Source organism: Podarcis liolepis (assembly GCF_965112155.1).
Source record: "Podarcis liolepis genome assembly, chromosome: 14".
In the NCBI taxonomy this organism is placed as follows: domain Eukaryota; kingdom Metazoa; phylum Chordata; class Lepidosauria; order Squamata; family Lacertidae; genus Podarcis; species Podarcis liolepis.
The window spans coordinates 38,551,048-38,574,322 of NC_139569.1; the positions used below are offsets into that span (position 1 = coordinate 38,551,048).

The 23,275-nt window shown below is 45.2% G+C and overlaps 1 protein-coding gene across 3 annotated transcripts in view; it reads right to left on the reverse strand.

Moving 5' to 3' along the window:
• ADAMTSL3 (ADAMTS like 3) overlaps positions 1-23,275 on the reverse strand; it is a 281,389-nt gene that overhangs the window by 61,145 nt on the left and 196,969 nt on the right. For all 3 annotated transcript variants that reach the window (XM_083475290.1, XM_083475291.1, XM_083475292.1), the window contains 4 exons: positions 15,105-15,309; positions 13,230-13,377; positions 10,580-10,664; positions 2,203-2,492 (listed from right to left, as the gene is read on the reverse strand). In XM_083475290.1, the coding sequence (XP_083331416.1) occupies positions 2,203-2,492; positions 10,580-10,664; positions 13,230-13,377; positions 15,105-15,309 (728 nt within the window). The remainder of the gene's footprint in view (positions 1-2,202; positions 2,493-10,579; positions 10,665-13,229; positions 13,378-15,104; positions 15,310-23,275) is intronic.

Below are 23,275 nucleotides of genomic sequence, written 5' to 3' on the forward strand. Positions count from 1 at the left end.
GATAAAACCTGCAACCTTGGCGTTATCAGCCCCACGCTCCAACCGAACAATAACATATACACAAAATTCAAATTGAATTTTTTCAAGCACACCTGTCTTTTCCTTTCACCTACTTAACTGTCTGTTAATTTAAATTCCTGGTTCTTTAAAACATCCATGAAATGAGGCTGGAAGTCATAGTTGCTTATGGGCTTTGCACCACCACCCGTGGATTGTTTTCTTGCTTTTTATTTTGGAAACAGCACATCTTCAGGTCAATATAGTAAACTACTTTTGAAATTCACTTGGGGGGGGGGTTGCCTTATACAGAGTCAGTTCATTGGCTCACCCTGCCTATAAGTCAGTGGCTCTTCAGGGTCTCAGAAAGGAATCCTCCGGACCTCTACATGGGGATGTCAGGAATATTATTGGTATTATTATTTACAAAGTGACTTAAGAACATCCAATAATGATTATTGTTTTAAGGCAGGACAAAAAAGAAGCCACATTGCCACTCTTTGAATTAAGGGCAAAGAAAGCCCAAGGAGAAAATAACAGTCTTTGCCTGATGCACCAAAAGAGTTGCTCCTAGATAACAATTCTGATATAACACACAAGGTGGCCAAATTTTGTGCAGCAGCTATTACAATATGACATACAATGACTAGCACCCAGGGTTTGTACAACATATTGATCAATGGACACTCCTACGTAAGAAAGGTTTCCTTTCTGACAGATAAATGACCACCCAGAGGGACGCGGGTGGCGCTGTGATCTAAACCACTGAGCCTCTTGGGCTTGCCAATCAGAAGGTCGGCGGTTCGAATCCCCGCAACACGGTGGGCTCCCGTTGCTCTGTCCCAGCTCCTGCCAACCCAGCAGTTCGAAAGCACACCAGTGCAAGTGGATAAATAGGTAACGCTGTGGCAGGAAGGTAAACGGCATTTCCATGCACTCTGGCTTCTGTCACGATGTCCCATTGTGCCAGAAGTGGTTTAGTCATGCTGGCCACATGACCTGGAAAGCTGTCTGTGGACAAACACAAACTCCCTCGGCCTGAAAACGAGATGAGCGCCGCAACCCCCTAGTCACCTTCGGCTGGACTTAACCGTCCAGGGGTCCTTGACCTCTTTTTTTTTACCTTACATGGTTTTATATTACTTTACATGTGATTCTATATTGTTTTACTTTGCCTTGAGCTTTTAAATTTTGTAATTGGTGTTTTTTGTTTCGATCCTGGTCATTGACCCTAATAAAACGACTTGCCTTGAGTTCAAAACAGCTATGCTTCCCTGGGGAGAGCATTCCACACACAAGGGGTACTGCTGAAAAGGCCTAGTCCCACTTTGCCACCCGCTGAACCTCCCATGGACTGAACCTGGCATCTTCCGCATGCAAAACAAGTGCTCTACCTCCAAACTACAGTGCTTTTCTGGAACACATAAGACTCTGCCCCAGTATGAATAAGACCATTGACGTATCTAGCTCAATGTTGTTGACACTGGCTCTCCAGAATTCAAGACAAGGGTCTTTCCCCCAGTCCTACCTGCAGATGCTGGGATTGAACCTGGAACCCCCTTCCTGCAAAAGCATGTGCTCTACCACTGAGCAATGCTCCAGATTTCTATACATTGAGGGACAGGGGGAACAGGGGTTGTTCCACAGAAAGTGTTACATTCACGGAGAACTGGTTCGTCATGCTTTGCACTTCTTGCAACCTGCACAATTGTTTGTAACGTTTGAAAAAGATCTTTTTGACATTCATTGTCAGGGAACTGACATCAGAGGCACGGGAGAAGGAGAGGGTCTCTGATTCTGCAGGAGAAGGTCCCAGCGCTAGGGGGAGACTCAGCTGGGAAGAAGGGGAAGGGAATAAGTGTAACACCAGGGATCCAGGAGAGCAACGGGACAGGGAGGTGCAGGGGCTCCAGGACTCTTCGTTGGAAGTTAGTGAGGAGAGCCCAGGCACCCCGCTGCCCACGCCCACCCTGCGAAGGAGACTCCCGCGCAGTGAGAGGCGGAGACGATTGGGCGTCAAACAACTCTTATGTTGGCAGCGCTTTAAGAAACGCCCACAGACAGATTCTACGAGTGACTAAGGGCAGCCACGCTGAGATGGGCTGTGCAGTCCGGAGGGTTTAACCAGGCAATCCGATGCTCAAACGGAGCAGGATTACGCACAAGTAACTCCCAACCACTACATTCATAGACAGACAATAATACCTCCAGTGCATGTAGCAGAGCAGGGAGTGAAGCCAATGTATTCCCAGCCATAGACAACGCCCGCAGCATCTTCCGAAGGTGGAGGTTCCGGGACAAATGGGACAGGGTCACCATCGCATGACTCCAAGTGGCAACTGCGCTCAGTCACCGGTTTGGTGTCTTCGCACTCTTCGTCCGGCAGCTCCACCTCCGTCTGAGTAAATGCAAGATAAATACGGCACTTCACATCACGCGTCTGAACACCACGGCCGCAAGAAGCGCTGCAAGGGGACCATGGCTCGGGGATAAACCTGCAATGAAACCACAGCATAAGAAATCGGGACAATAACAATGGAACTATGAAACATTTCCCTTTATTTATCTGAATCAATGACAAAAGAGATTCAGTTTTCTTCTGCCAGTGGACATGGAAAACTGTCACAGACTCTTGTCACTCTACACCCTGGGGGAAGCCACATGTATTTAAAGAGGCATGATACTGCTTTAATTTCATAGTGTGGATGGGGCATTAAAGAACTTGGGTTTGAGCTTGCTTTTCCCTCCTCCCTCTCATCCATTTTTCCTTATGTGTCATGTCCTTTTAGATTGTGAGCCTGAGGACAGAAGCAACCTCAGAACTGGGTGTGTGTGAGTACCACCTGGATATCCTTTTTTGGCTAAAGGGCAGGGTATAAATGCTGTACCAATAAACATAAATGAATATTAAAATTCTAATGTTTTATAAATGGTCACACATTAGTGTTACAAGGCAAACATGGAGTTCGGCATTTTGTGCCTCCCTTTAATGTCTAGCTTTGCCATTAAGATTCCTGATCTGAAAGTTCAGTAAGACATCCCTTGAATTCCTTGCATGTACACATATATGTAAGATCAAAAGTAATTGTTGCAGGCACATTTGCAAAGCTGAGAAGGGAACCTATGTACCTTGCTTGTTGAAATTTTAAAAGTAATCGAGTACCTACTGTTTCTTCCATCAGTGTAAAGGTCTCAAAAGTCTTTGACAAAATTCTGATTATATATCGAAAGAGGAGAGAATTATCCCAGCTAAACGCAGTTAATGCACACAAACACACATTGCGGTTATCTCGCAATGGCTGGGAAGACATCCCAAATATGTAGACTGCCACAGGTTTAGATAAATGTGAACGTTATTTACAAGAGGACTCCATCCATCATTCCTTTCAATGACATTCACATTGCACGAGTGTTCTGTGAATGGATGGAAGTTGTGCAGTGACAGGGTTTGATGGATTCCACCCACAGGCACTGATGCACAATTTGTTTTCTGCCGGAGAGGTGGAGGCACATTGCTGGTGAGGTTCTCAGAACAGGCACCCACCAAACAGCCAGCCCTTGCCTAAAGTTTTCACAAGGTTTGTAGGACATGGTACATGATGCTACAACCTTGCTGAAGCTAAGCAGCCCAGATTCTGTCCACAGCCTGGATGGGACACCATATTGTCTTCATCCTTGAGCTTCATGGCAGAAATGAGGTATAGATATGTAATAAGTAAGTCATGGGGCGGGGGGAGGGAGGGAGGGGAGAGAAAACAAAGGGTTCTATATTCAGTTCCTAGGCTCACAAACAGAAGACTGCCTGACAAAACTGCCTGTACAGACCACCTGTTTGGACAGACAAACCCTATCCTGCAAGGCTAATTCCACAAACAGCTGCAGGTGCTAGAACAGGGGTGAGGAACTTTGGGCCTACGGGCCGGGGGTTTAATGTGGGCCTACAAGGCCATTTCCTCCAAAGCGTAACGCCTGTCCATCAGCTGACATCACTAGGTGACATCAGCTGATGGCCGGAAGAGCAAAGGTCAATCTTGCTGGCGGCTGCTTAGCCAATGCATTTCCTGTGGGGAATGCACTTGTGAAGCAGACCCCAAGCAGTCAGCACAAGTGAACCCTCTGTTCACCAGCTGGCGCATGGAGGGATCAGTCCTCAGTTTGGCTATGTGTTCCTGTTCTCCTGCTAGAAATAGGCACTTGCAGCCAAAGGCCAGTGTGGGGCTATTTGAAAGCCCTTTTGCAAACAGCTGTGCACTGCTCTTTAAGCTTCAGATTTTCAGAGGATCTAAGAGCAGAGAGGGCTGTTTGCAAAAGGGCTTTCAAACAGCCCTGAGCTGCACTTTGAAGTCCCAATAACTGGGGCTTCAAAGTGCAGTGTAACCTGATATCACTATGACACCAGATGACACGCAGATGGGCACTCAACTGTCAAATTTGCTCTCCAGGACTGGGGAGATAAGGATCACACCAGCTAGACAAGGTTCCCAAACCCTGTGCTAGATGCAAGGATTCTTCCCCAACTGCAGCATATGTTTACATATACATAGGTGCTGTTGTACACAACCACCCTTGCTAGGTATTATACTGATTCAGGGGCGTGGTACTTGGAGATTTCCAGGCAACGCAAGGATGCCCATGCTTGTTCAGAGCCCTGCATCCTTTCCCTATGTCCACACAGAAAGGACGTAGGTTAAAGAAAGAGCTTGGGTATCCTGGCAACCAGGGCTCAATATCAACCACTTGGGATGCAGAAAGGAGGTAAGACCAAGAGAAGAGAAAGGAGACAAATGGACAGGACAAAGAGAATTTCTGAACCATTGCTTATCTAAACCAAGAATAATATTCTCTTAGCTTTTTGTCATTAAGCAGTACACCGCAATGCCTTAACCAACGCAAATATTTGACAAAGCTTGAGGAGAGAGAAAATGTGTTGACAGCAGTACACCAGCAGTTCAGAATTCACTCCGTATACAAGGCTGGCGGAACGCATAAGAGGGTCCAAAAATAATGTATGATGAATTCCTTTGAAGCTTTGCATTTTTGTTTGAAAGTCTGAACCACAGAACAAATTCATTTACAGTCAGAGAATTCTAAGCATTTTTTCCTCGACACAGCAGGTCTATATTGTAATTGAGGTTTTCCTGTTGCATATTTAGTGTCTGGGATTTCATAGAGCCCCAACTCCAAGTTCTATTTATTTATTGTAACACAACAACAAGCAAACCTGTGGAACAAGCAACCTAGGGTTGCCATTGGCTAAATCAAATCATGTGATTTTTTGAAGTTGGTAGCTGCATTTTGTAGGATAAAATGTAAAGTTGGGTGAAAGTGGCCCCCTCAAACCCCTACTTCAATTTTTTTTTTCACGCACAAAAGCTGGGAATAAAGTTCTGCCAACTATTCCCTGGTGGAAGAGTAAATTCTAGAACAGTTTCTTGGAGGCAGGGTTTCCTGTCAGCTGTGGCAATGGCACCACTTCTTTCTTTTCTCCTGAGGTTTTTGCTTGTTTGTCCTTTTGCTGGTGCAATAGCAGTGGCAGAATTGACAGTCTGGTGGCCATTTTGTTTCCCCCACAATGCCCCAGCCCTAGCATCACCCAAGGGCACTGTCGGGCAAAAACGGTAGAGAATATTTGGAGAACGTTCTGCAAAATGGCCCTCTTTTTTCAAGGAGGGAGGGAGTGAAGAAGCAAAGTAATATTTCGATTCACAGATTATTTTACTGATTGTTATGTAAACTGCTCTTTGTATGTTATGTAAACTGGTCATCTATGGTGAAATGCAGTCTGTATATACTGGAAATAAACAAATTCTCAAATATTTTCTCAGAAAAACTTATTTCAAGAAATTTCAACTTAGCTCCAGGTGTTCTAACATTAAGGTTCCCAAACTCATCTATGGACTGCCAGTGGTCCATGTGATCTGTGGTGTGCTTGTAAAGAACAGTAGGAGCAAGGACGTGATAGTGGTATTTCTCATCAAATGTCATGCAGCGTAATGAATAGAAAACACAGGGCGACTTTTCTGTGGCCCGTTCATGTTGCTTGGCGGTCAAGAGAGACTAAGATAAGGCCTTAAGCTGATGAGCTTCCTCCCCAGATTCCATCGCTGTAAGCTATTGAGCTGGGAGATTTCACGTTCAAGCAAACAGGATTCCCTGACTCATATCTTATGCTTTCCCCACAATGAGGGAAGTGGGTGGGGTACAGGACAGTCTCAGACCCATTCCTGATCTCACTTTGTTTCTCTTTGTGTGTATGTGTGAGAAAGCCCCTACAGATCCCCATTTTAAGGTAAAGGACCCCTGGATGGTTAAGTCCAGTCAAAGGTGACTATGGGGTTGTGGCGCTCATCTCACTTTCAGGCTGAGGGAGCCGGCGTTTGTCCACAGACAGCTTTCTGGGTCATGCGCCCAGCAGGACTAAACTGCAACTGGCGCACAGAGGACCATGACGAGTGCAATTTTACCACATACGGGCAACTGATGTGTAGTGAAATTCTCCTGTTGGAGGATGAAGGAGACCACCAAGAATGATTTCAGTAAATCTGTAGGGGGTGTATGTGTACATAGAATGCGTCCGAATAGCCCCAATGTAATAACTCCAACCCAGCCCTACCTCTTCACAAAGCTATCAGCTTCTAAGCTTGGCCTGTTTCTCAAAGTTATGATTAAGAAAGGGGGAAAAGTTGTAAAGCTCTCTTATTTCTTTTAAGATTATTAAAAGAAAAAGGATGTGGAATCTTTTTTTGGAAGGCTTATTGAAAATCCCCCTGTAAATAAAGAAGGCTCCAGGGAAACACATTTACAATAATGATGGGTATCAACTATCATCACATTCCACCAGAAAGAACTAGAAAGGTTATACCTCCATTTTTCTTGGCTTAGTGTTCCAAACAGTCTTTTTTAAAACACACACACACACCATTTTTGTAATATACATTAAAAAAACCAAAAAACTTTAGAACCACCATTATGCATAATTCAACACTCTTTTCTACACACACACACACACACACGCACACACACACACACACACTTGACCACGGGGGCAAAAGTATTTCTCTTCCAGATGTTGTCTTGGTACATCTCAATTTGTGGTTTCTTGACACACAGCTGTGTTCACATTTCCCTTACTTGTTCCGAACTCAAGCTAAGGTGTGAAGGCACAATGGGCAGTTAAAATAAAATAAAAAGCAATGAACCAGGGACTAAGATTTTCACATTGTGGCTTTTGTTGAAGGATATAGCCATTGTTAAAGAAGGGATTGAAATTTACCAGGGGAAACTGCAAACCTGGTCTTAAGCCACAAGTTCACGCTGGCATTCCCTCCCACTCTCCCTATGCTGCTATGGTTCGAGGGCTGTCCAGAAGGACGGCGACAGCCCTGTCTATGGATATTTATTGGTCGCCGTTTTCAGGTCCAGCAAGGAATTTTCCTTGCAAACGGATTGGCTGGATCTGTGGTTTTCTTTTCTTTTCCTACCTCATAGCAATCGTCACAACTTTGTGACGGAAGAGGCATTGGGCTGGACCGTCAGTGGGAATGGGTAGAGGAAGGGGCCTCTCCCATCCCATTCCATAGGTGGATCCCCTTAAGGGATCTCAGAGGGCAGAACTTCCTGTCCAGATACCCAGATCAGGGACTACAGTGCCCTCTGCCGGTGATCAACTGGGGGTTCCCTGGATGCTATCTACACCACAGGGAACACCTAAACTTGGCAAACACCATCTATTCATCAGCCAATACATGCCCAATGGCCACACCAAACATGTTTTGTCTTTAATCAATAAAATTGTGGCCTAATTTGGACCCAACACATATCTCCTGTTTTTGTTTGCCTTCCATGCACCCCCACATGCCTCACTGTGTCTGGATCTGCAAGTGCACTGTGAGCTGCATGTCAATTGCAAAAATCAAAGGTTAATGCACTCTAAAGGGGAAGGAGCATTTAATCTCAGTTATTATAAGGGCTCGAGACAAGGCAAAATTCCTAGGGACATAAGAAGGTAGTATGCTCTTTCTGTCCATTCTAACCGTCCATTAGCAGTGTTTTCATGCAGCTGCGGATCGGTTTCTGCTGAAATGCTACATCATTTGCCTTGTTGTATGCTATTTAAGATAAGCTACGTATGTAACGGTCGACGTAACTCATTTTCCTTCCAATGTAAAGGAAATGTCGAAACACTGTTTTTAAAAAATCATGAATTAGGTATCATTTGTGGATATTTTTTTTAAGGGACTGAACATATTCGCTGATCATATTTGCTTGAGTGATTTCTGCTCCTGACTACACAAACTGCAGCAATCTACGCCTCATTTTCTGTTGCCATTGGACTTCTCCAACATCCTTAATAATTCCAGGGGCTTTGGGGAGTAAGGCAATGATAGTCTCCAGTCGCTGAGAACTCTATCAAAAAAGAGGAACTGCCATCACTGCCAATGACAAGCCCCTTTTAAAGCATTTTGCATCCCCAATAAATCATTTGCCACAAATGGGGTGGCAAACTGGTGTGTGTCTGATTTTGTCTCAGCCCTAAAGAGGGACAATTCCTTTCTGTAGTGAGAAGGTCACTCACTCCCAGTTTCTATTGAAATCTGCAAAGGAATTCCAACTCAGTGACTTCATACTGGTCTGTTTCTTAACAGAAGGCAGCATGGCAGTATAAATGTGCAGGATCTATAACACCAGCTCAGGAGGCAATTTCGGGTTTGAGTCAGGTTGCTGTCCACCAATATACACACACTTGCCAAGATCAAACAGGACAAACGAAGAAAAAACAAAGGGGCCATCTAGCCTCATCCATCCTACAACACTTGGTTACTGTGCTCTGAAATGTGCAGAAAGAACGCTGACTTCACTTAAATGCGCAGAGGAAGAATATTCATCTCATTTGAATTTTCTGGCAGTTCCGTATTTTACTTTTAATGCAGAATATAATTTGGTAGACATGCAGAATGCTACAAGGGCATGCCTAAAAATCTCATACGGTCAGTTTTTCCAAGCCAGTGATTTCTTGCAGACAGAAATCTCCGCTGTGCATGTTTGCAAGGGCTTCTTCTCCATTCATCGCGGTGAAGTACAATCCCATAGATGTAAAAGGGTCCCAATCTGGTGGTGTGAATGGGATATGTACCCAGTGCAGTCCCTTAATTGAAGGCAATGGAGATGCCTCTTTGCTCAGGAATTGTTTGTTTATTTAATGTATTTCCCTTCTTTCCAAGCAATTACTGTCGCCCCTAGTGGCTCACATCAACGAGAACAAGAGAAAGAGTTCGAGAATACAGAAGTGTGTTCCTTGCAAGGACATTTGTACGGTATTCTACATACACTCACTATCCTCCATCTAAATAAAGGAAAAAGCATTCTGGACCAATGGGACTTCCAATGACTCTTGAAAAGAGAGAGAGAGTTTGGATTTGATATCCCGCTTTATCGCTACCCGAAGGAGTCGCAAAGCGGCTAACATTCTCCTTTCCCTTCCTCCCCCACAACAAACACTCTGTGAGGTGAGTGGGGCTGAGAGACTTCAGAGAAGTGTGACTAGCCCAAGGTCACCCAGCAGCTGCATGTAGAGGAGCAGGGAAGCGAACCTGGTTACCAGATTACAAGTCTACTGCTCTTAACCACTACACCACACGGGCTCTCAGCTCTAGGTCAAGCATACTGGAGCAGCTCTAGGTCAGACAGCTCTAGGTCAAGCATACTGGAGTAAACTAGTCTAGAAGTAACTAATGGTGCTTCCAGATGACCTGTTCAGCAAACATTCATTCTGATTTGTTTGCAGGCAAGGGTAGATGGCGTTGCATCTAAGCAATTGTTGCCCCATGTTTTCTAATACATTTTCCCATCACTTTCACTACTTGTGATGTTTTGGGAAGTGAGTTTGTTGTGCAAGACCTCCCAATCTGATGACCTGAATTTGCGAGTAAGTGATTGAATCCTGCTCAAAAATAACGACAGTCTGGAAAAGCCCTAAGGCAGGTATAACCATGGTTACATTCAACCTCCCCTGGAGCGGCCAAATGGGTCAAAACACCTCTGCTCTGGGCAAATTCACTCAAGACCTGAACACTGTTTCTTGTTCCTGCAATTCTAACTGAGATGCCCTAGATCTATTCAGGGAAGAACCAAAGAGAGAAAACTTGGACCACCAGAGATTGCCCTATGAACACAGATGTTGGGTACGAATGCCCTTCTTCTTGGCTGCATCCCCACTGCTTGCAAAAATTTGTGGTTGCCATCAGGAGAGCCGTTTTGGAACTCAACTCTCCCAAGCAAGTGCCTTCTGGAGGACAGGGATTTGTATAGCTGGGAAACCTTGATAGCACTTCCGAAACATATAATTTAAATACTTTCTTGGCTCCAGCTGCTTTTGCGTCACTCAAGGAGAACTGTTTGGAAGAATCTGAGAACTGACTTGCAAAGACAGACCCAGCCCAGGAAAATCCAAACGCCAGATGACTTGGCAAGGGAGGCCAGTCTTTACAAACAGTCGGGAAAATGCATCAGCGGCCTCTTCTCTGCCTTAAAGAGAAAGAGAGCGAGTGAGACAGAAGGAAAGAGAGAGGAATGGCAAACTTACGTCGGTTCTTCGGAGACTGCTCTGGTCTCCTCCATTTCGTGCGCTTGCTTGAACCAGGGGAGTCTTGCTTCAACGGGGTGTTTCTCTGGAAGAGGAAAATGCACAAAGCATGGGCTATTTATTTATCTCATTTCAGCAACTCCTGGGTTTGAACCAGGAACCTCGTTGTTTTGAACAACCTGGGACTGTGCACTCAGGAATCAGAGCCCTCTTCAGGACAAAAAAGGAAAACACCATTAGTTGTGATACAAGAGAGAGTAGGTAGGGTTCAGCAAGGGGGAGAAAAACACCAGAGAAAAACATCATTCTATGGTTTATATCGTTGATTCTTCATTTTCTTTCTTTTTCTTATGTTTGCACTTCTGAACAAATCAGTAAAATACCAAGAAACAAAAAGGAGTAACAGACAGCTTTCTGGGTCATGTGGCCAGCATGACTAAACCGCTTCTAGCACAACGGAACACCGTAATGGAAGCCAGAGCACATGGAAATGCCAGTTACCTTCCCGCCGTAGTGGTACCTATTTATCTACTTGCACTGGCATGCTTTCGAACTGCTAGATTGGCAGGAGCTGGGACAGAGCAATAGGAGCTCACCCTGTCATGGGGATTCAAACTGCCGACCTTCCGATCAGCAAGCCCAATAGGCTCAGTGGTTTATACCTACAGGGATTTCTAAACTGTTTTCTAAATTCTACACAATGAGGAGAAGCGCCGTGACTTCTTTGATCTTATTTAAATATTGATTCAGTTTGAACCCAACACTAAGCCAAACCATGGGTTACAACAAACAAGCAACTGTGTGAGTTCCCAGCCACCAAATTCCTTCTCTTCTCCTGCTGCTGCCACACTGCCCGGGGCTAGGCCATGGTTTCGCTTACCCTTACATCCAAACCCAGGTTCACGGTTTGTCTCACTGAAGCTATAACCAATGTTTATTCCAGGGGAGGAGTGCAGGGGCTGTAATTTTTGCTTTGGGAACCCACATGTTTTCTCATTTGTGCTAAGCAATAGTTTGGCTTAGTCTTATGTGTGAAATGGACCACTGTTGAAAAATCCATTAACTGCTAAGCAAAACAATGAAATTATTTCTCCCTGTTTTGTTACACTATAGATTTGTTCACCCCACTGTTTTAAATTACATCATAAGTGAAGAAAAAAAAATAACAGGCACACACCCTACTTAGCGCTGATTACTACAGCCTCATAACTTTGCCAACTCTCGAGTTTGTCCTCCAGCTTCTGGAAGAGGTTGCTAGGAACATTTTACTTCAGCTAATAATTCTCTCCCCATCTATACACAAACACACACGCACAGTCAAAGCCAAATTAATATAATCTGGTCACAGAGAGACAACCTAGGCTGCATGGTATCAAGTAAAAGCACAAAGCAAGTCAATTTACAGAAGAAAAACGTGCTTTCACAAGGTTACCTCCAAATCAGACAAAATCTGCACCACAAAAAACAAAACAAAAAACTGAGCAAAATACAGGGCGCAATCTTTGAAATATTGAACGCTATTTGCAACGAGAGCTATGGTTTAGGTGTATTGAAATGAGAGGCCCTTTATCCTTGGCTGAGATGCTGAGGTTTTAATTAACATCCCAACGCCAGAAATAACAAGAAGCATACCAGGGCTAGGGAGATAAAGGGCTCTGTGCTATTGGTGGGGAAGTGACCTGCATCTCCCCCCTGCAGCTTCCTTGTGTAACATCTAGGGAATGAAGATGTGTGACATGCAGTTTCTATGGTCTGCAGAAGAGGCTGGCAACAAACTACACCACCAGCAGTAGGGAGGCTGAGGGTGTACATGTTACAGCTACATGTCTTCTTTTCGCTAGGTGTTACTGGGAGACGCAGCAAGGAGGTGCAGCCTAGTGACAGCTATGAATCCATTGGCTTGTCTAGATTAGGCCTCTGAGTTTCTGAATGCAGTGCATGATACGTGTGACGTGCGAATACTGTGTGCAGATGAGCAGGAAATGAGGAGTGTGTGGGTCATCAGGTTAGATTTACTCCATTTCTGAATCGCTCCACACACAGGAAAGTTGTAAGGCGATTTACATGGATGTGTAAATACACATTAAAAACACATTAAAATGAAACAATGAGAGAGAGAGAGAGAGAGAGAGAGAGAGGAAGGAAGGAAGGAAGGAAGGAAGGAAGGAAGGAAGGAAGGAAGGAAGGAAGGAATAAGAAGCAGGAAATATTCTATACCCAAAATTACATATCCAAGTACTTATGTGGCTCTTCACTTGTCCATGGGTTGGATCCAAAGGTTCATTTCCACTAGCAAAAGAAGTTATTCTACTAGAACTGCTCTCCTTCCATTGGCTCCTTTGGATCTAACCCTATCGGCTGTATCCAACGTTATCTGTCTGCTAGCGAAAGGGCTTGTGTTGAGTGAGTTTCAGAGTAGCAAAACAGAGGAATCCAATGCGACAGTTGTGCTAGCCGAAACACATCGCATAACAGGTTGCACAATCCGTTGTGCAAGAACACCACCACCAATTGGTTGGTGCATTCTCTTGTGCAACGATGTTCTGCTGGTGCACAACATTTCGCCAGAGAAGCAAGCATACCACGAAGTGATTCTATCGCTACATTGGATACAACCCTCTGTGTCTTTAGGTAGGTGCATCAGAGTTACCTTTGGGCTTGTAACAGGGGACCGGCACGATACATTCTTCTTTTATGTGCAGCTTGAGCTGAGGATTGCAGCCGCCTGTGTGCTGCCCACGGTGATCAATGCACAGCACCACTCGATACCGTAACCCTCGCCCACACGTCACGGTGCACTACAGAACAACATAAAAGCAAAACCCCAGAGCTGTCAACCGATTCAAGGATGTTCAGTCAAATTATTATTGTGTTATTTATTATATATTAAATTTCTCCACCGCCCTTTATCTGAGGATCGCAATATAAAAACACAATGCACAACACAGTAGCAAACAAAAACAACACCCCCAAATTATTATCATCATCTGCCTTTAGCTGATTAATACATTAAACGGAAGTACATGTACAGACATAGTTTTATTATTATTATTTACTTTAAAATCTATATACTGCCTTGAAGTTTAAAACTCCATTCTCGGAGCGGCTTGCAAATCACTCCAGTGTATAACAAAGGCAGAGTATGGACGAAAACAGGCATATGAAACAAATTAACCCAAATCAGTCCTTATTATTCTCTGAAACAGCAGCAACGAGGAGGATCCAATAAATCATATAACTTGGCCTTGCTAATGCCATTTCGGGATACATACGTAAGTGTGAGATAACTTACAGTTTAATAAAGAAAAAAAAGCTACCATTGTTGGTCCATCTTCAATATTTTCCTTTTCATTCCCTAATATGGCCATGGACCAGGTCCAAAACAGCCTCAAAAAATAAACAAGTGTTCCCTTAGCTCATAGACCAAGTGAACTATCATCATCACCAGCTCCCATCTGCTCTGCTTTACCATCTGGGACTGGTCTGGGCTCCTCCTTGCCTCAAAGAGGCCAATTTAGATGGAGAAGATGCTCCCCTCCCCCTTATATGTTTCTTCTGTCCTTTCTGGCAGGGGAAAAGCCATTTTGCTGAATATTCTCAGCCAGATTTGATGGCAGCTGGGATTCCACACCTATCCAGCCACCCAGTGACAAATGACACTAGGTCTGGGGTACTGTGGATGATGTGATTCATCCAGGGCAGAGACGCAGTTGGCACTGCTGCTGCAACAGCAAGAGCCCTAGGGGGAAAAGTAATGTTGCCACCCCAAGAAACTGTGGCTTGTGTGAAACACAGTTCTAAGCAACGTGTTCCATTAGTGCAAGGGCACCAGTTACTTCCCCCTACAGTGTTTTCTTGAGAGTCCCATGGACTGCAAGAAGATCAAACCTATCCATTCTGAAGGAAATCAGCCCTGAGTGCTCACTAGAAGGACAGATCCTGAAGCTGAGGCTCGAATACTTTGGCCACCTCATGAGAAGAGAAGACTCCCTAGAAAAGACCCTGATGTTGGGAAAGATGGAGGGCACAAGGAGAAGGGGATGACAGAGGTTTGAAAACAATTAATTGCCTAAGTGGACATGGTCCAGTTTTTATGCACAATTAATACCGGCACATTGTTGGGCTTGGCTCTGAACTGTAGCTACATTTTAGATCTGGTGTAGAGACATTAAGAGGGAAGTGCGCTTATTTCAGGAGCAACCGCATGCTTTTTAAAAATATTGCTTAATTATCCAAGGGCTATCTTCTGTACTACCTTCAGTATTTTTATCCAGCTCCTTATTGCATCTCCATTATTAATCACCCTTATTAATCACGAGATGGTTGGACAGTGTTCTCAAAGCTACCAGCATGAGTTTGACCCCACTGGTCCACGCGGTCCACGTGCTCTGGTCCACGCGGTCACGAAGAGTCAGACACGACTAAACGACTAAACAACAACAACACAGTGTTTTCGCATATTTGGGGGGGGGGAATCAGGTTTTTGTTTTTAAAAAATGAAGGGTTAAATTCTTTGTGAGCTTACCTGTGACCATTCCAAAGCGATCCATTTAGGGCAATCGTACAGGTTGCAAGCTTGCATGACCCTGGGTTTGGGAGCATACATGCATTTCCATTCCTCTACTTGTAATATCTCTCCATGAATGGTCTCCTCCACACACACGAAACTCCTCCTCTGGATCCCACCTCCACAGGAAACTGAACATGCCGTCCAGGGGTTGTGCTCCCAGCTGGGGTTGGTGTAGGGAGGGAACACAAAAATTTGCATGAGTCCACCTTCTATATGGTTTCTAGATGCAAGCTCTTCTGAAAGCAGTAGATCCATCTTTCTTCTTTGAAAACCAACACTTAATACTGTCAGTAATCAGACCCACAGGGACACGGGTGGCGCTGTGGGTTAAACCATAGAGCCTAGGACTTGCCGATCAGAAGGTCGACGGTTCGAATCCCCGTGACGGGGTGAGCTCCCGTTGCTCGGTCCCTGCTCCTGCCAACCTAGCAGTTCGAAAGCACATCAAAGTGAAAGTAGATAAATAGGTACCACTCCAGCGGGAAGGTAAACGGCGTTTCCGTGCGCTGCTCTGGTTCGCCAGCAGCAGCTTAGTCATGCTGGCCACATGACCCGGAAGCTGCAAGCCGCTCCCTCGGCCAATAAAGCGAGATGAGCGCCGCAACCCCAGAGTCGGTCACGACTGGACCTAATGATCAGGGGTCCCTTTACCTTTACCTAATCAGACCCACTGCTGAATCCTAATTCTCCAGTGTCATTTTATCTAAAGCTGATGTACCAATTCTCAAATTTTCAAAAGTGTGTCAAATCCTAATGGATGCTTCCTAGACTACTTTTTGCATGGAAGATAAAACCCTTCCTCACACAACACCATCTCCAGAGCCCTTCAGTTGTGTTAACTCTGCTTAATGTTCTAAGACAAGATCTGCCTGACGTATCGTAATCGTTGAACGTACTGGGGAAGATTCTGGAGAAGGTCCACTAAGGTCCACTAGGAGTCCAGAATATTTTGGCCAGGAGTCTAAATCAACCCAAGTCCGGATGACTTGCAAAACTGTGCCTACCTTTGCTTCCAATGAAGAACTTTAGGGGTGGCTTTGAGATCTGCACCACTCTGCTAACATCACAAAATAAATGCTTTCCCCCCACCGTGGAGATTCGCCGGTGTGGGGGGTGGCAATGTATAGTACAGTCCCTTTTTGGATCAACATTATATTTTCCTGCTAGCAACTCAAAGCAAGAGGTCCAAGCTTAACGTTCTGTTCTAAAACACATTTGGATAGGCAGTGAGAATGCTGCTAGCCCAGAGTGGAAGGAACAAAAGAAGAATGACAGATGAAATTGATGGAATATGCAGAAATGGTAAAAACTGACGGGGAAAATCCAAAACGAGGAAGATCAAGTATTTTCTAAAGACTGGAGTAAATTTGTAATTTACTTAAAAGACCACTTTAAACAGTTAAAATCTTTGGCAGGGATGTAAAGACACTCGTAAAGTGGAATTGTTTTAATGGTAATTACAGTTATATAATAGCTAGATAAGGGTAAAAGATGCAGTAAATTTAATCTTAAAGATGGAACCCATGGAGGGAAGCAAGGACGTCCAAGAGTTCAAAAGAACTCTGTATTTTAATGTTTGAAATCACTGTTTTATATGTATATTTCCCCCCCCTCCAAAAAAAAACACGTATTTGGATATTACGGTCAGTAATGGCTCAGGAAAATAAATGCAAGCCTGTTGCACCCGCTGCATGGGTTGGAAGAGGCAAGAGTATCCCACTCAAAGCTGTTTGTTGGAAGCAGCGGAGGCACTGTAAAGAAGTCAAACACAGAGCAGATGGAGCAGAAGCCTATAAATCCAAAAGGTAAATTTATATAACTGCTCCCCAAGATGCAGGAGGTGACTCAAGAATGCTCCCTGCCTGAAATAATTCACGTAACTCCCCGCTCAGAGCAAATTAATCACCTTATACACAAACCGAATGTGAAACTTATTGTACGCCGAGCGTTGACATTTAAACCAAACTTACATGATCAAAACCAGGCAGCATGGAGCAGATAGCTAATGATTTCACCATCGCCCCTGATAAATGTGCTCATCTGCTGCTCTCCTTTCATGCCGCGTAACCCAAAGGAACGATTGATGTAATATATAACACACTAAAGGATGTCTAGTTCCAGAGCTAATCTACTGCGAGAGCTAGCACAGCGTAGTAGCAAAAAGGCCGTTCAACATGTTGCACAGGAGCAAAATTCTGCAGGGGGTGTTCAACAGGGAGCTGTGGAACAGAAGTGCGTGATTTGAAAAATCCCAGGGGGTTGCTGCTGAAAAAAACCCAGCCCCATTGTGAGTGCCCCTCCCCACTGCAGTGTGACCTACAAGTTACCTTGGACCTAACACCATTATGCTGTGACTTGCCCTGGCTCCATCAGTGGCAGGAAGCCGGCAAAATAGCTAAGAAGTAGGGAAGTCTACCTCTGGTCAGCAACAGTGTCCGAGCTGTGCAGTGTGGTCCACAAGGACACTGGAGGTTGTATCCAATATGCAGAGTAGACCCACTGAAGTCAATGGACATAAGTTAGTCATACCCATTAATTTCACTGGGTCTGCTCAGAGTAGGACTAACACTGGCTGTCACCCTGGGATGTTTTTATTCTCCTGGGATTTTATTCTGCATTTTTCCTTGCTTTGCTCTGGTTTCTTATTGCTGGTGTACACCTTTAATTGGTACGTGATGCTGGTTTGTTAATTATAAATTGTTCTGTTGGACTCTCCCACTGACTGCGGAGGGAGCTTTAGCAGAAAGGTGGCCTTTAGATTTTTAAAACAAGCAAGCAAAGGCACAGAGTAATGAAATCAGGAAATAGGATAAGCTACCTTGCACATCAGGGACGCGGGTGGTGCTGTGGTCTAAACCACAGAGCCTAGGGCTTGCCGATCAGAAGGTCAGCGGTTCGAATCCCCATGATGGGGTGAGCTCCTGTTGCTCGGTCCCGGTTCCTGCCAACCTAGCAGTTCAAAAGCACGTCAAGTGCAAGTAGATAAATAGGTACTGCTCCGGTGGGAAGGTAAACAGCGTTTCTGTGCGCTGCTCTGGTTCTCCAGAAGCGGCTTAGTCATGCTGGCCACATGACCTGGAAGCTGTCTGCAGACAAATGCTGGCTCCCTCAGCCAGTAAAGCGAGATGAGCGCCGCAACCCCAGAGTCATCCGTGACTGGACCTAATGGTCAGGGGTACCTTTTACCTTTACCTTACACATCATGGAGGGAGAAGTGGAGATGTTAACACAGGGCTGCCATTTGGGCCAGCAACCCCATTCTTCTTAGAACACACATTTCTAAGTCATTGGCATGGGCATTATCCATTTGGTGCCAAGTTAAGCCATATTTGGCAAGAGTTTTATTTGACTGACTGGCTAACCTGCTCTGTTGATTTTTAAGCTGCCATTTTAGTGTATTGAGCTGTTTTATGGTTTATTGTTGTTTGTGGTCATGGCTGTTTTAATGCTTTGTACCCTGCCCTGGTATCTGTATCGATGAAGGGAAGCTTACAAATGATTTTAATAAGTAAAATAAAATAAATACATCAGGTTGTGGCCAAAGTTAGTCCAAAGCAGAGCCTACCCATTGAAATTAATGGACATGACTATCTTGGGTCCACTAATTTCAACAGGTCTACTATGTTAGCTGGATTCAATCCGTAATGCGCAGTTCTGAACCACAGCAATTCCTGGTTCCCAACAGAACATTCCTGTGTGCACGTTTTCACAAATGTGAGCATGTAAAGGGCTGGCTCAGTCCTGATCCACAGCAATGTCGACCACCAGGAGAAGGTGGCCATCAAACCAGAGGGAGGTCAGCAGGCCCAGGCTCTAGAACAGGGCAGGAGGCAAAGCAAGGAGAGCTCAGGACCTTGGACAAGGACCAAGGTGCTGGTTCAGGACTGCCATTTGAAGCTTAGGCCCAGAATGCAAGTAACCCCAGCTGTGTCTGAGAGCAATGGGGCAGGGCTTTAGAGGGGAATAGGCCTAACACTGAGACAAAATGGTGGGTGGATTTGCAGGCCCAGCCACCACGCAAACTCATGAATGGCAAGGCCTAAGCAGGTGGCACAGTGAAGCTAGGGCAAACACCAGCATCTATGGGCCCTGCTAGGCAGTCTGGCCCCAGGAGCTGCCCCAAGGGTACTGTGTGTTGACAGCAGCCCTGAGTATGTCCCATCATGTTGCTAATAATTACATTTCAAAGCATACACTGAAAACATATTACTGCATAAATCTAAACAACCACCCACCACAATGTTGTGACAACATGAGCAATCACCTTGTCTTAATGCAGGGGTGGGGAACATGACTCCCTCCAGTTGTTGTTTGGATCGAACTCCCATCATTCCTGTCCATTGGCCATGCTGGCAGAGGCTGATGGGAGTTGGCATCCAACGATGTCTGGTAGGCCGTAGGTTGCCCATCCCTGTCCTAATGTGTTGAGAAATCTGTGGCTTCCATTCCATTAGCAAGAGAGTTGCCCCACTCTTTCTTTCCGTGGTCCCTCTAACCACTGGCATGAGACCCCACCCTCCCCAAAAAAGGTTGCCCACAAGGGAATGTGATTCTCAGACTTGAAAAAGTCCCCCTTAGCCAGACCCCTTTCTTTCAACTCCAGCGCCTCCCCTTCCTGCTCCACCTGCCATGTGGGAACAATAATACAGACCTATTTTGCAGAGTTTCACTTTCTAGCTTACTCATTTGCAGAACTGATGGAAAATGCTTTTTGACAGCCGTTTGCACACATTTCTGTTGTCTGGGGCAGTGTACAAGCAGCACGCCGAACACTTTAAAGCACTGCATTAAGTGCTAAAAAGTTACTTGTTTTAAAAATAATAATCATCGGGATGTAAAATACATTTAACTGTCGAGTGAGATTAGCAGTCCACGGATTTGTATATGCCACAATGCAAAAGCGCCTTATGTGATGCTAGCTGCAGGAAGTGTTTATGGCGTACATTTTTACAGCTGTTTTTCTTTATCTCAGCAATTTAAAATACACTCCCTCGTCCCATATTCCTAGGAGTCAGTTCCAGGTGGGACAAGGGGCCTAGTGGGCCAGGCAGTTTGATAGATACTTTCCAGAGTCTGCGTCTGTCAAGGGATCCCTCAACACTCCTGCAAGCCTGAACTATGCGGGAGCCATTCCAAAAGCCTTCAAAGGTAGGGGTGTGTGTGTGTGTGTGTGTGTGTGTGTGTGTGTGTGTGTGTGTACAGAGGTGGGGGAACATTTATCCTGGTGATTTCCCACCTCCTTCTTTCAAAAGATTGCTCCATCTGTTAAAACAGTCCGGGAGTGCATTTACAACTTGAGCCACAGCTCAGCTCATTGGACTCCCACCGCTCTCTGCCCCAGGCTTCTCATTTGACTAACGAAGGCAACACAGTGCACTAGACGGTCATAAAGGAAGCTTGCATATGGCCCTACTATTTATAGATGACTGGTGCTCAAGAAACAGCGAGCGAAGTCACAGGAAGCTACCTTTAACCAAGTCAGGGCAGTGGTCCATTTAGCTCACAGGTGTCTACGCTGATTGACAATGGCTCTCCAGGGTTTTGGGGGGGTGTACACGCGCCTCCCAGCTGAGATGTTGGGGAATAACCTGAGATTGTCTGCATGCAGCGCATTTGCTCTACTACTTCCCTGCCAAGCTCGGGTTAAGTGGCTTGTCTTAACTTCTGCTGTGTGTAAACACAGCAGGTGCCACAGAGCCCATACAAAGAAACCCATGCAATGGGGGGAAACTTCCTATTCTCTGCATCGCAAGGGTTGGAGAAAAGAGTTCAAGTCGGAATGTTAAGGGCAGAGGAGTGAATCTCCTGTAAATCTCAAGCCACTCCTTCCCGGGCAGAACTTTCAAAGTGAAACTGAGTCCAGGAGCGACCGGTTCCTTTGATTCTGAAGGAGGAGGTGACTGTGCAGAGTACTGATTGGCTACCTGTTGCAACAGCCCAAAAGCTACTTCCTGTCCACCACCCCAGCTGGCTGTGCAGAGTGCAAACTGGTTGGCCGCTACAGCAACTACAAAGCCACTGTTTCTGTTCAGCCAAAGCCTAAAGAAGCAAACATTATTATTTGTTTAAGAGAAGGTGCTGAATGCATGCTGAAATTGATAAACTTAGTGGGCACTTTGTGGGGGGTGGGGAATGTAACCCTCCACCAAGCTTGCTCGAAGCACAGAAGGTGATAGTGGAGAATCAATACAGTGGTGCCTCGCAAGACGAAATTAATCCGTTCCGCGAGTCTCTTCGTCTAGCAGTTTTTTCATCTTGCGAAGCAACCCTATTAGCGGATTAGCGCTATTAGCGGTTTAGCGGCTATTAAAGGCTTAGCGGCTAAAAGGCTATTAGCGGCTTAGAAAAGGGGGGTGCGGAAAAAATCGCAAGACTCGCAAGACTTTTTCGTTTTGCGAAGCAAGCCCATAGGGAAATTCGTCTTGCGAAGCGCATCGAAAAACAGAAAACCCTTTCGTCTAGCGGGTTTTTCGTCTTGCGAGGCATTCGTCTTGCGGGGCATCACTGTAGTTGAATCAGGAGAGTGATATGTGTCAGTAGAGGAAGGAAGGAAGGAAGAAGCCACAGTAGTATAACCTACACTCAACTCTAGAAACCTGATCCTCAGAAGGCTTGGAGCTGTAGTGAAGTCTTGATACAGGATAAAACTTAATGGGTCACCATGTAGGGCAGAGATGGGCAACCAACAGATGCTCTTTGATGATATTATTTGTGCTATCATTATCTATCACCTACACATTCATCTCAAGATAATGTACAATAAAAACGGGAAAAACCAGCTGGTACATTTAAAACAAAATTAAAACAATGCAAAATAGACACTCAGGGCAAAGAACCATTTATTCAGCTAGGAGGAACTGTCTTCAATTGTTGCTGGAAAGGGCAGGAAGTGGGTGCCTATTGTATCACAACAGGTATACTATTCCACAAGAAAGGGGCCACCATGCTAAAAGCCCTGCTCAGAGGTACTGTAGAGTGGGCTTCTGAGATCTTTGGAACTTGTAGGATAAATTTTCCTACAGACTGCAGGGATCTACTGGGCATAGAAGGGTTAAGGTGGTTGCTCAATTAACCTGCTCCTGAGCTGTATGCGGACTTGTATATTCATACCAACATCTTGAACTTGGCCCAATAGCAGACTGGCAACCAGTGCAAATCACACAAGCAAGATGTTATATGCTGGTGATAGTTTGCCCCTACAAGCAATCCAGCTGCCACATTCTGAACCAGCTGCACCCTCCAGACCAACCCCAAAGGCAGCCCCACATAGACCATACTGTAGTAGTCCAACCATGAGGTTACCAATAACAGCCCCCATTATCCTCAACTACTGGTCCTGTTGTCATATTGCTGATGGGAGTTCAAAGTCCAGCAACACCTGGAGAGCCACATCTCCATCCCCAATGAAGAGAAAAATTAAGTGTGCCTTAGGGTGGAAAGTGAAAAAAAGGCATTCTGACATTCTCTCAGTCACACGAGAGCTGTTTATTTGCTGATAGGTGGAAAAAGCCATACAAGTCGGTCTCTGCCTACACGGTTGGGTCATTAAAATATTCCTGAGCTCATTTCAGACAGCACTGTTCAAATGAGTGCTTTATATGAGTATGCATTTGCCAACAGAGGCGTGCGCACTCCTCCAACTACTGCTTGTTCGGAGGTTATGCAGGTTTCCGCAATGCTCAAGCCCTTCCCTCCTGCAAAACCCACTTTAACCCAAAATATAGGTGGGGCCCAAATAAACAAATGGGCACATCTTAGGTCAAGTGTTGGGAGCCTCCAGATGTTGCTAACTATGACTCCCATCATTCCTAGCCTTTGGCAATGCTTGCTAGGGCTGATGGGAGTTGAAGTTCAGCAACACCTGGAAAGCCAAAAATTCCCCACACCTAACCAAACCAAATATTGCCTATTTCCAGCTCTGGAACATTTGGGGACCAAGTATTCGTTTGTTCATTAGTCTTTATGGCTGTTATCGCAAGCATTAGAAAACCCCACAACACCCATAAACAGAGAGAACAGTGAGAGGAGACCACAGACTACTTGGCAATGAAGAATCATACTACCTTAAATTCTCTGAGAGTGATGGTGGTTTGGAATGCCCTCTGACAATCAACCGTCTCCAGACT